The sequence below is a fragment of the Sceloporus occidentalis genome, unplaced genomic scaffold (assembly GCF_023333645.1).
Source record: "Sceloporus occidentalis isolate IW3139 unplaced genomic scaffold, rSceOcc1.0.p SCAF_2, whole genome shotgun sequence".
Lineage (NCBI taxonomy): Eukaryota > Metazoa > Chordata > Lepidosauria > Squamata > Phrynosomatidae > Sceloporus > Sceloporus occidentalis.
In genome coordinates this window covers 62,799,960-62,812,862 of record NW_028316982.1, presented here as the reverse complement: position 1 = coordinate 62,812,862, position 12,903 = coordinate 62,799,960, and the positions used below count along the sequence as shown (strand labels likewise).

At 41.3% G+C, this 12,903-nt stretch overlaps 1 protein-coding gene across 4 annotated transcripts in view; it reads right to left on the bottom strand.

The window, feature by feature from the left end:
• Positions 1-12,903, bottom strand: part of LOC149318463 (sideroflexin-2-like) — a 60,451-nt gene that overhangs the window by 32,385 nt on the left and 15,163 nt on the right. For all 4 annotated transcript variants that reach the window (XR_016280039.1, XM_089509769.1, XM_089509766.1 and 1 more), the window contains exons 4-9: positions 5,615-5,686; positions 5,326-5,490; positions 4,420-4,590; positions 2,645-2,743; positions 1,793-1,868; positions 1,164-1,249 (exon numbers count right to left, since the gene is read on the bottom strand). Coding sequence is in view for 3 of the 4 variants with exons in the window: in XM_089509769.1 (XP_089365895.1) it covers positions 1,164-1,249; positions 1,793-1,868; positions 2,645-2,743; positions 4,420-4,590; positions 5,326-5,490; positions 5,615-5,643 (626 nt within the window). In the remaining variant the exon portion in view is untranslated. The remainder of the gene's footprint in view (positions 1-1,163; positions 1,250-1,792; positions 1,869-2,644; positions 2,744-4,419; positions 4,591-5,325; positions 5,491-5,614; positions 5,687-12,903) is intronic.

Genomic DNA, 12,903 nt, shown 5'->3' with positions numbered 1-12,903 from the left:
AAAATGAAAAACATGTATGCTCAAGCCCCATTCAATAGAATGAGGCACTGGAGACTGCGCATACCATTCATTCTCCTGTCACGCGGCTTCAGCATAAGCTGAAAGGCACTTATGGCGCAGGTGCACTGTATTCAAATCTGAACTTGCTAGAAGAAATGTGGGATATAAATTTAACCAATAAGTGTAGTTATGTACAACCGCTATAGTGGAAAAGTCAATTTAAGACTTTTTTTCAGAGCAATCATACAAAAGTTTTTAGCTCTCATGAACAGAAGTTTGGTTTTAAAAATTTTTTAAATGCACCAAACAAACCAGGAAGTGCAAACAGAAAGTAAGGATGTACATGCTCCTTATAAGAGTTGGTACCACTTCATACAAAAGTCTCTCTCTTTGATGCACCCCAGGAAAAACTGTGAGTAGCTCAGCCACCAATCATTCAGCTAGTGTGACTGAACACATGATTTGACTCCCTTGCTTTGATACCCAATGTTCCAAATTTTAGAACTAGCAGCAGAATTTGAGCCTCACAGTGATTAGTTCTACAGAAGCAAGAAGAATCCTTGAGGAAAGAAATGGAAGAAGTTCTTATTCTATTACTTGCTTAGCTATCATTAATGAGTTTGGAAGGCAGCTGTGCAAAGTGAGGTATTAGGAATGGAGGAAATTACATGTGCCTGTTTCCAAGCAGGTTTCCTTCACCGCTCAATGTGACAAACACCATCCTTTTAACCAAAGCCCTATGCAAGTGTTCTCATCATCACATTACATCAAGGAAGGATAATGTGTGGCTCAGGAGCCACATCAAGGTCCTCTGCTTGTCTTTTGCCCCTCTCCTATACTATGTTCTGTTGGGTGCTACTGAAATTTGGCAGCAATTAAGTCGATTTCAGCATATTTCCATTTAATCAAACTGTATGGCAAGTATGCATGCTATTTTAAAGTAGATTTGCATACTCAGAAACCTCCTGGAAGTCCAGGTCAGCCTTAAAACAAGGGGTGTGCTCACCACGCATCTTGATTTATTAAAGTATATTAAGAAGTGGTGGAGGGGCTGCCATCACATTGCTGATGTTTGGTATTGCTGCAAATGCTCCTCCACCCACAGTCACAGACTTTCTCCCCTCTTAATTTAAAGACCATTTAAATTCTGCTTAAAGACTTACTGCTGCCTCATCAAGGGGATATTCACACAATTAGCAGCAGCTACTGCAGCAAAGGGGACCCAGCGTGCCACAAGGGTTGGGGCTCTCTGTAGGGAGAAAAAAGAACATAGTTAGAAGTAGGATTTCATTTGGAACAAAGGTGGAACTGTCTGGTGCTCCAGATGTTGTTGCTATAAAATTTAGCTATCCAATCCAGCAGAGCCAATGGTGAGGAAAGGTGGGAGATGCAATTTAGCAACATCTAGGCATTTTGACCACCCCAGATTTTGAATGGAGGTTAGAAACAAACACTGGGCAGCAGTGTTGTGAATGCCAGAAGCAGTATGCTCCTCATGCTGGAGTTATTTCACTGCTCTCAAAGTCTTATAATAAATGTTAAACTGCTTGTTTACAATGCTGTCTTGACAACTGAAGCCAAGGATGAATGGATATACTTTGCAGCCAAAATCAGCCGTTTACATAAATAAGGAAACCTTCCTGTACCCAGTTCTACAGCACCTAATGCATGAAGCAGACAATCACAGTTCTGCTACTGTAAGATAAATACTGATGGGAAAAACCAAATTCCTTGCCTTGTCCTTAGTACTGGGCGCCCCCTTGTGGTTAGAACAAGACATCTACAACAGTACCTTGGTGTAAAGGTTGAGTCCCACAGCAGTAACCAGGGCAGTGCTGGTAGCAGTGAAATAAGCCACTCCAATTTGCCTGGAATCATCCAAAAAGGATACAAAATAGGCCCATCAATAGTTAGTTTCAGCCCAATTTCAATTGTGTAACAAAGGTCTCAACCACATCTTCAATGCTCCCTTTCTGTGATACTGCAAGGCATCAGATTCTACTTTCTCAACATGCTTAACTTGCAGATCAGCGCTTTGCCTAGCATCCTGATGCTGTATCTTCAGTACTGAGACAATATGTAAAAGGAGAACAACACTTCTAACTCTTCCAAGTGTAGGTCTGTGACAAAAAGCAAAGATGGAGAATGTGTGAATCTACAGATATTGTTGGACTGCAACTTTCACCATCTTTTATGACATGCCATGTTGACTAGGACTGATGGGAGCTGCAGTTCATTATCATAATCACAATCAAACTCTGCCCACCACCAACTGAAGGAGATGGAAAGTACAGAATGGCCATGAAGTGATAATGGCTAACTGTTGTAGGGTGCACCAATCATCCATGAATAGTCACTTTCCCATTTTATCCAGATTTGCAATCCTGCCTATCAATGCCACTTGCGTGAGTACAGAAGTAAAGTCCTGAATGCCACATACGGACAACAAAATGGTAAGGAGTGGTTACTGGTAATGATATCCATCTTGATACTGCCTCTCCATAGACAGCCTACTGCAGCTGATACATACACATCCACACTTACCCTCAAGAGTTGGCACTGACTAGCTCAAACTGTGCCAGCTAACCTGATACACTAGGTTGCAAAAGACAGTCCTATCAGGGGAGCTTGCACAGATACTCACTTGAGGGAGATGGGGCTGGCAGCATTCCGGTTGGTGTAGTTCACAATGGCATTGAAAGACTGATTCACCCATTGCCAGAAAACTACAGCTGGGACTGTCCTGGAGGAGAGGGCAAATAAAGGGGAGGGGGGGAAAGATCCAGATATAAGAATAAGTACTTGCAGCACTCAAATTGTCAGCCATGGTACCTCATGCATTATCTTCTTTACAGGTCAAAATATTCACTTTTATGAGCTTATGTAGCTTTCTCTACAAATAATCTTTTCATTACAAGAAAAGCCATGCTGGATCAGGCCAAAGGCCCATCTAATCCAGCATTCTGTTCATGCTGGCACTGCACTACCCAGCAACCGAAATATACCTGCAAAGTACCTCTGATACAAGAGCTGATACACAGCTATCCGGACTAGTAGCCAGTGACAGCTCTAACTTCCATGTATTTATCTAATCTCCTTTTAAAGCTGTTCAGTTTGTCATTCAGGACCTGAAAGAACTCATTTCTGCCCAGACTGGAACCCGGTGCGACTTTTGGGGCCCCAGGAAGTACCTGGTACTTCCTGGGGCCCCAATACTACAAAAGAGTAAGAAAAGTCTTAAGTGCTCATTATATATTTACACTCGCCCCTCCACATTTGTGGCTTTGACTTTTGCGGATTTGATTATGCACGGATTTTATTAATATATTCTGTCAAGTAATATCTAGGTACTCCAGGGCAACTCTATGGTCAACTTTAACCAAAAGTCGCACTTAAGGACCAAGAGATTCTTAGAGAAAACACACCACTAGGCACTTACTTGTAGCTCCTCCAGCACAATTATATGGTCAATGTCTGGCAGGTGTTGACCAGAGTTGAACTGGAGGACCTAGAGATTCTTAGAGTGGTGTTCTCTCAGGTAAAACCGTAGTGTTTTAGTTATTTGCAGTTTTTCCACATTCATGTGGGCCCTGTGCCCCTATCCCCACAGTTTGAATCCAGCTTGGCCATGAAAACCCACTGGGTGATCTTGGGCAAGTCATATTCTCTCAGCCTCTAAAAATGGCAATGGCAAACTCCCTCTGAAAAAAACTTGCCATTTAGGTCCATTTTAGGGTGGCCATAAGTCAGAAAGGACTTGAAGACAAACAACATCAACAAGGTCCAGGTCACAGATACTGTAGTTTTGGTTTTTGTCTTAAAAGCACAGGCAGGACACTGATCTCATTCTTTAAAACTCAGGCCTGTTTACCAAATTGAAGCATAAAGTTTGCGTGTTTTCAGATGCTGCTAGAAGTCTCCCTTGATTACCATCAGCTCCTAATTTTTGTTCGAAAATAGCAGATGTACAGATTGCTGAAGATTATCACCCGAAAAACATTCCAGTGTTAACATACTATGCACCTGAAACCCTTCAAGAGCAATCAGTCTGTTTCACTGGGAAATCTAGCTCAAGGAATAAAATAGGAGAAACCAGGAGTACCATGTTGCAGTCTTTTCCAATCTGTCATCCTCCAGAAGTAATGGACAGTAGCCATAACTACGCTACTGGCTTAGCCACGATGGCTGAGGATTATGGAAACTGTAGCCTACACATCTAGAGTATGTCAGTTTGGGTACTGTAGTCAAAGGGTCACAGGAACAGTTTACACAACTAGACTCAGATCGGACACCTGAAGAAGACAAACATTCAGTATTGCATGTTTCACAGAGAAATTAACCTTATGGAGGCAAAATTAAGGGAACCAGGAGAGAGAAAAAGAGCACACTGAACCCCAGTAAGACCAACCCTACTCCTACCTGTAAAACTGCATCATGAATCCAGTGATAGCCATTCCTCCAGGAACTTGAAATGACATTCTCCCTATTAAGTTCATCTTTTCCCCTGAATCAGGGTGGAAAGCTGAGTCATAAAGCTTCTTGGCATAGAAAAGCTGCTCCACACTGGTTCCTGGGGGCACTGTGCCTGTCCTGTTAACAAGAGAAAAAACAATTATTCCCTCACCATCTTTCCAATAGCCTAGGCCTCCCAAATGAACTGTATCCCCACCTTGCGAGTTATACACTGGAAAGTAAGAAGCAGCTCTCTAGAAGCCATTATGCTTTCAGATTTAACGGAACTCAAATTCCTTGTGCTACAATAGGTAACATACAGCCCACGGTAGTCACCCTCAGACCTTTCCCACAGCCCCTCCAAGGGACTGGGGTGATATAAAAATGTATCTTTAAACTCTCCTGCTGTAAGGATACAAGAAAAGGTTGCTAATGCAACCACCAATATATTTTAAAATGTATTTCTTGTTTTGTGCTTGTCTTCTCCCTCTGAGCAGAATCTCTGCTGCTTTAAGAAAGCAGCTGGCAATCTCATCAGGAAACCTGTGAGAGAAATTTCTGCTATGGTTTCACAAGTCTCTATGGTGTAGAAGGACACTGTCACCCTCTGGCACCAGAGAGAGGGCTATGTCCAGGATGATAATATGTCTGAGAAGAGGGCAATATTGAACGTCCTTCACACCTCTGCAGCATCACTCCAATGCAGGCAGAGATCTAATGTCACATCCTTCCCAGGAATACTACTCAATTGCAATAAGATGAGAGAAGCTTAAGTCCCCATTACCCATGGGATCAGCAGCACACCAGTGTCTGAGAATGTGATTGACAGAAAAAGTCCTCAAGAGAATATTCAGTGGCCTGTCTGCTGGCTACCTGCAACTCTCCACCAACGCCTTTGCTGAATCCAGCTCATGCTCCGACACCAGAAGCGTTCTCGGATCTGTGATGTTGAAAAAGTGTTTTATGCGTCCTATAAAGGTGTTCTGGTCCCAGCGGGGGGCATCAATATTAAATGTGGTAACATTGTCAGTCATTTCACTACAGAATGGATAAGACAAAAGTAAAATTCACAGGTCAGTAGGACAGCTCTGTGGTTAAGGTTGCCACATATTCATCTAGAAGAGACTGACTCAGTTAAAGAGGCAACTGCTGTAAATCTTACCTGGATGATTTATCAGTTCCAATACTCATCCTCTTTTCTCACCTCATGCGGAGAAAACAAGAGTTCTGCTTTCTATACAAAACAGAGGAATAGAAAATGTAGCTATTGCATACTGTCTTAAAGGGGGGAAAAGCAGGCACTATCGCCATATGAAGAGTCTGAACACTTTTTGTATTATTATTATTATTAACATTTATTTATAGAGCATTGCAAAGCTTGCACAGCGCTTACACAAATAAATCTTCACAAATGTTGTAAGAAGAGAATGTGCTGAGCTAGAACTGGCTGCATCTGAAGACCTCCCCAATACTTCATTTGATACCAAAAACTAACACAGATAAGATAATTTATTGACAGTACATTGACACAACACACAATCTACAGGAGAGGAAAACATCATAGCCTTTTAACTGATGGGTTCCAGCATCCCCTTACAACAAATTCTACCATCCCAGGATCCACAATTTGTATCCATGGCTGGATGACTGGTCCCAGGACATGATCTTGAATGAACACACTGACTTGTCTTGAATTACAGAGACCAGGCTGAATGAAGCTGCGGGGCAGAACAATCTCTTTCAGCTTTGTCCACCTCAGTTGTCTGTGCACTAGCACATGAGGTCTGAGGTCAGGGGCATGGGGAGGTGGAGTTAGCAGTGGACTATTGAGATCCCATCTCTCTCACCAGATGCCCGTCTGTCTGCTGGGTTCAAATATATATACTTAAAGATGTGTGGCCAGGACAAAATATAGATTCGATTGATGTACTGCCCACCCTACTGCTCAACAGTCTCCTTTCCTGACCTGGCAGAGTTGGTCTCGATGTTTTTGGTGTACTGGGGGACTTTAACATCCATACAGAGACATCTCTGTCAGGGCATCATGTCCTTTATGACAATTATGAGTCTGTCCCAAATAATATCTGGTGTCACCCAAGCTGTTTCCTATGTGAGGCAGGATGAGGGTGATCTGGGTGTGGAAGAGCTTTCTGTAACTCCATTGCCACGGGCAGATCACTAACTGATATGGTTTAAACTCATTGGAACTCACAGCAGGGGTAGGGGACCAATTAAAATGGTCCACTCCAAAAAATTAATGGATCTGGATGTATTCCTGATGGCTCTTGGGAAGTTTTCTGTTGCTTTGGCAGGTGACTCCATTGAAGTCTTATCTGATCTCTGGACTAGGGAAATGATCAGGATGGTGGACAGAGACACTCTTAAGAGTCCCTTCCTATGGAGTGGAACCAAAGTAGCATCCTGGTCCACTCAAGAGCTACAGTGATGAAATGAGTGTGATGGACACTGGAATGATAATGGTGGAAGTCTGGGAGCAAGTACGACCAAGCACTGGCTAGAGTTCATTGGAAAGCCTATGCCATGGTAGCCACCATTGCATCCACACAGTGTCACCCACTGGAGCTGTCTTGAATGGTCAGGGCCTTTTACATTCTGTCCCACAAGAGCAGATGTATCTGAGGAAGTAGACCAAGTCTATGAAAGCTCATACTACAACTTCTTTCACACAGATAGTCTCAAATATGCTGCAAAATGAAGCTGACTGTGAAGAAATCATAAGCCATCTGTATAAATGAAGTGGAAAGGTAAGGAGACATCACATATTACATGGGAATACAAACAGGAGAGGAAGAAGATGAAAGCTATCTCCTTAGTTAAGAACAAAAGATTCAAGAGCTCTTAGAATACCAAGGACTCAAGGAGACCAGTGCCCACACCTATGGAAACAGACTACCTCAAGATAGATGAACAAAGTGAGCTTCTACCAAATAATAATCAATAGAGAAGTGCTGTAGGAAAGTTGCTTTAACTAGCCACCACAACTAGACCAGATATTGCCTCAGCAGCTGGAGTTCTTTGTAGAAAAAAAGGGACTGGAATGCAGTGAAAAGAATGGACATACACTTAAAGGGAATTTCCACATTTCAAGTTAAAGCTACAAGCCATCAGCAGTGACTGACTAGTAGTTTGCACAGATGCAGATTGAACAAGAGATCCTACAGATCACAAATCTACCAGTGGGAACCTGTTCGTCTATGGAGATGGATCAGTAAATTGGACAAGCAAGAAACAAGATGCTGTAGCAAGGTCTTCTTCTGAAGCATAATACATATCAGCTGCTCAGGCATGCAAAGAACTTGTGTGGCTATACCAATTGCTAAAGAAACCTGGAATAGTTGAACGAAAGCCTATAGAGCTTCTGGAGGACAAACAAAGCTGCATAAATCTCTCACAGACTGGGAAGGCCAATTCATACACTAACTACATTGATGTGAAACATCACCTGTGAATATCATCTGTAAGAAAAAGAGATTATTGAGATGATGCATTATCCATCAAAAGAGATGACTGTAGACATTCTCAAGAAGCCAGTTTCTAGAGATCATGTCTAGTTCCTGAGAGAGAAGATGAGTCTTATGGACTTAAACACATCATTGAGTAGGGGTGTTGGAAGCAAAGGGGCACCAATGCTTGTGTAGAGTAATTAATGAGAGAGGGGATTCTAGAGAGCATGCCTTGCATTTTTGTTTCACCTCTTTTCTTTCTTGGCCTATGCACTCAAGCCTTTTTTGATCTCTGACTGCCTGCAGAGGCCACTTTTTCCTTCTCTCAAAGGTTAGTTAGTTCTTTGCCTGGGAAGGAATGAACCATGAAGCTCCTGCATCATGATTGATGCCAGCCAACTTACAAACATGAGAGCCAGTCTTAGGGGCTTTTATACTGAACTTTAGGTAATCTGCATTATCTCCTCTCCTATCTCAAGATGGATTTCCTGAAACAATAAATGCAAGTTTTTCTTTTTTTACACTACAAGAACATCCTGAGTCTTCTCTCCCATTTCTACAGCAAACTTATATTGTATTGTTATTTTCTACTACATTTTTAACTGCAAACTCATATTGTATTAATCCAGACAAGACAGGGGTGCTCCTGGTTAGCTGTAAGGCAGATCAAGTAATAGCAACTCTATCTGTGCTGTAAGGGGTTAAATTCCTCGAGAAATCTCAGACTCAGAGCTTGCATGTGCTCCTGGACTTTACTATATGCATGGACGCCTAGGTTTTAGCAGTGGCCAGGACAGCATTTGCATAAGTAAAACTAGTGCGCCAGCTACACCTGTTCCTTGAGACTACAGCTCTGACTACAGTGACACATACCTTGATTACATCCTGTTTGGCCTACTATAATGCACTCTATGTGGGGCTGCCTTTAGAAACTGTTCAGAAACTCCAGTGGGTGCAAAATACAACAGCTAGAATATTGATCAGGGCCATTTATACAGAGCATATAACTCCCTGTTGAAACAGCTTCTCTGGCTAACAGTTCGTTTCTGGGCACAATTCAAAGTGTTGGTCATGACATATTGTGGTGGAAATTCCTTGTTGAAATAAAAAAGCTATAGAAAGATGGAGTCACCTTTGTCAGCCAGAGAGATGGTTTTTGAAATAAAGGCTTGGAGTTTAGAAAAACTAGAGCAAAGGAATAATGAGTGCATCTTGACCTGGATGGAAGCTGGCACCAGTAAAAAGACGTAACATAATGTACATTCAGAAGCAAGGTTAGGAGGAAGGCTACAGGAGGGGGTAAGGAGTGATGATGCAGTTTTAATGTATGCATGTATTTCTGTTCTGATTGTAAGAATTCTGTATGTTTAAATTGTAATTAGCCAATCAGGTGTATTGAAGAAGCTTCTTTGTCTTGAATAATATAAAAAGAGCCATTTTGTCTTGTTCGGGGTCTCAGCTTTTTGGAACTTGAATTCCACTGAGTTCATTGTTTTCCTTTGTCGACAATTGGAAATAAACTTATGGATTTTCAATTACTAGGTCCTTTTGCGAATTCTTTGCTCTGCCAATCCTAGATTTTTAAGTTTCCTGAAATTTCTGTTACAATATAAAGCCCTCCATAGGTCCAGACTATTTGCGAGACCACATCTCCCCATACAAGAGCCCCAAGATCTTGCAAGGAAGGCTTCCTATCAGTCCCACCACTATTGCAGACACGGTTGGTGAGGACGCAAGAGAGCGCCTTCTCAATGGCTGCTCCCTTCTGCAGGAGGCTAGCCCTCTCCCTCCTTGCATTTTGTCAGCAAGCAAAAACATCTTTATTTAAGCAGGTTTTTAAACATATAATCAGGACAAGGTGGTTTTGTATGGGGTCTATGTTTTAGTGATGTTTTTAACTTTGTTTTTATTAAGTCTATATTATTTTTACTAGATAATTTTAATTGTTTTAAATTTTTATTAATGTTTTGTCTTGTGATCTACTTTGGGTCCTTTGTTGGGAGAAAGGTGGCATAGAAGTGAAAATAAATAAATAAATATTGGCCTTGCTACACGCTGCTAGATATACATACCAAATATTCCTACACTTAGCTCTTGGTTGTCCTATATTATTGAATACATTTCAATTTGTGCAACCTGAGGATGTGGAGAGGTGAGAGCACCATATACATATTGGACCCATGCCCTTTCTGTCTGCTGAAAGCAGGCTGAGGGAGACTGACAGATAAAGAGAGTAGTAAATGCCTCATTATAGCAATGCAGTTTTCCATCTTGTATATAGGAGATTGTTGTAAAGCCATTATTGAGAAAATCCTCCTTGGGCACCACCATACTGGAGAACTATCAGCCAGTCTCCTATATGTGATGTAAGGTACCTTTAAGACACAGCCCTTAGTGATATCAGCTGTAGTCTATATATACTATTAAGAGGGTTGGAGAGGGATTCATTGTTCTCTCTTCCTCATCTCACTCTCCTGGGACTGGCTGTGCTCAGTAGCTCATGGGTGAATAAACTTACTGCTCTTACTTGAAGACTGGACTCTGTGTGGATTCTTGTAAGATTGGATTCCAACAGCAGACATCACATGGTGTCAGAAGTAAAACCTTCCTGTACTGCAACTTGGACTTTGTATATTTCACAGGAAGCTGCATTAAGATATGGATTCACTTCGGCCTCCCCCTCCTCTAAATATGGAAGGTAACATGGCTCAGAATTGGAGAAAATGGGAACAGGCTTTTCAGTTATATATTACTGCTGCAGGACTTGACAATGTAGCAAAGAAGCGGCAGATAGCTATCCTGCTGCATTGTGTGGGAGAAGAAGGAATTTCTGTGTATAACACCTTTGTTTTTGCTGAAGAGAATCCAAAAGACATTTCAGAGGTTCTGGAACAGTTTAGAACCTATTTCTTGCCTAGAAAGAATGTTGTTTTTGAAAGATTTTGTTTCTGGAACCATATACAGAGTCCTGGAGTGAGAAATGAACAATTTATTGCTGAGCTTAAATTGAAAGCAGCCAGTTGTGAATTTGGAACTGCAATTAATGACATGATAAGAGATAAAGTTGTTTTTAGCATAAAGGAAGAAAGACTGAAAGAAAAGCTTTTGAAAGAAACAGACCTTACACTTGAGAAGGCTGTGGAAATATGCCGTGTTGATGAGATAACGAGAGCACAGCTGACAACTATGACAACAACTTTTGAAGGAGTGTGTGAATTACAGGAGGCTCATGGAGATATCAGAGGGACTGCAAACGGAGATAATGAAGAAATTGCAACTCAAGCTTTGGGAGTAAAAGACTTAAGAACTAGAGACAAATGGAAAAGTCAGAACAGGTGTGGCTGTTGTGGCACAATTCATGAACCTCGGAGATGCTTAGCATTTGGAAAAACTTGTAATAAGTGTGGCAAGAAAAACCATTATGCCAAGTTATGCAGGACAAAAATGGCTAATCCTGAAAACAGACAAACCAGACAACATATTCATGAGTTGTGTGTAAGTAACCTATTGATAGCAGAATTAGACAAAGAACTGAACAATACAGGGTGGTATGCTGATATTTCTATAAGAGGCTATATAGTTAATTTTAAGTTAGATACTGGGGCTGAAGCAAATGTGTTACCATTCAAAATATTTTCTAGGATACCTGGTACAAAGCCACTGATTAAGAGCAATGCAGTTCTTGTAGCATATGGTGGGACAAAAATACAACCAATGGGAATGGCTGAGTTTGAATGCAATACAACAAAAGGGGTGCATAACTTATTGTTTTATGTAACAGATTGCTCTACAATTCCATTACTAGGCAGACCAGCTTGTGAGAAGTTAAGAGTTAGTTCGTCGGATAGATCTCATACACACAGCTGGGTCATTAACACAAGAAAAATTAGTCAGCTTGTATCCCAAGATTTTCCAAGGTCTGGGGGAGTTTCAAGGATGTCATCACATATATATTGATCCGACAGTTGCTCCTGTTGTCCAAGGATGTAGGGGAGTGCCTTTTGCAATATATGATAAATTAAAGGATACACTCAGTCAGATGGAAAATGCAGGAGTTATAACAAAAGTGATAGGACCTACAGATTGGGTGAGCAGCCTTGTTATCACAGAAAAAAAGAATGGCACTCTGCGTATATGTCTTGACCCACGAGATTTAAACAAGGCAGTTAGAAGGCAACATTATACCATCCCAACAGTTGAAGAAATCCTGAGTCAGTTAGCTGGAAAAAATTGTTTACAATCATAGATGAAAAAGATGGTTATTGGCAGGTAAAACTGGATAAAGCATCATCCAGATTATGTACATTTAATACGCCATGGGGAAGGTATTGTTTTAATCACTTACCATTCGGGCTTAAATCTGCAAGTGAGGTTTTTCAACAAAAGAACCAAGAAACATTTGGACATATAAGAGGTGTACATATGATAGCAGATGATATGATTATAGCAGCAGAAACAGTGGAACAGCATGATGAAATTTTACACCAGGTCATGAAAACAGCACTTGCCAACAACATTAAATTTAATAAAGAAAAGATCCAGTTTAAGGTAAACTCGGTAAAATACATGGGCCACATAGTGACTGCTGAAGGAGTCAGACCAGATTCTGAGAAAGTTAAGGCTGTCCAAGAAATGAAACCGCCCGAGGATAGACAGGGGGTCCTGAGATTTTTAGGGTCAGTACAATATTTGGCAAAGTATATTCCACAAGAGGCAGAGCTGACGGCCCCATTGAGAAACCTATTAAAAAAAGAATGTCGTTTTTCAGTGGATGCCAGAACATCAAAAAGCCTTTGATGCTATCAAACAAAAGTTGTGTAGCACACCTGTGCTTCAATATTTTGATGTGACAAAGCCAGTTGTAATTCAGGCAGATGCATCAAAAGATGGTTTAGGAGCATGTCTGCTTCAGGACAACAAGCCGGTGTCCTATGCCTCTAGGTCACTTAACTCAGCAGAAAAAAATTATGCACAAATAGAAAAAGAA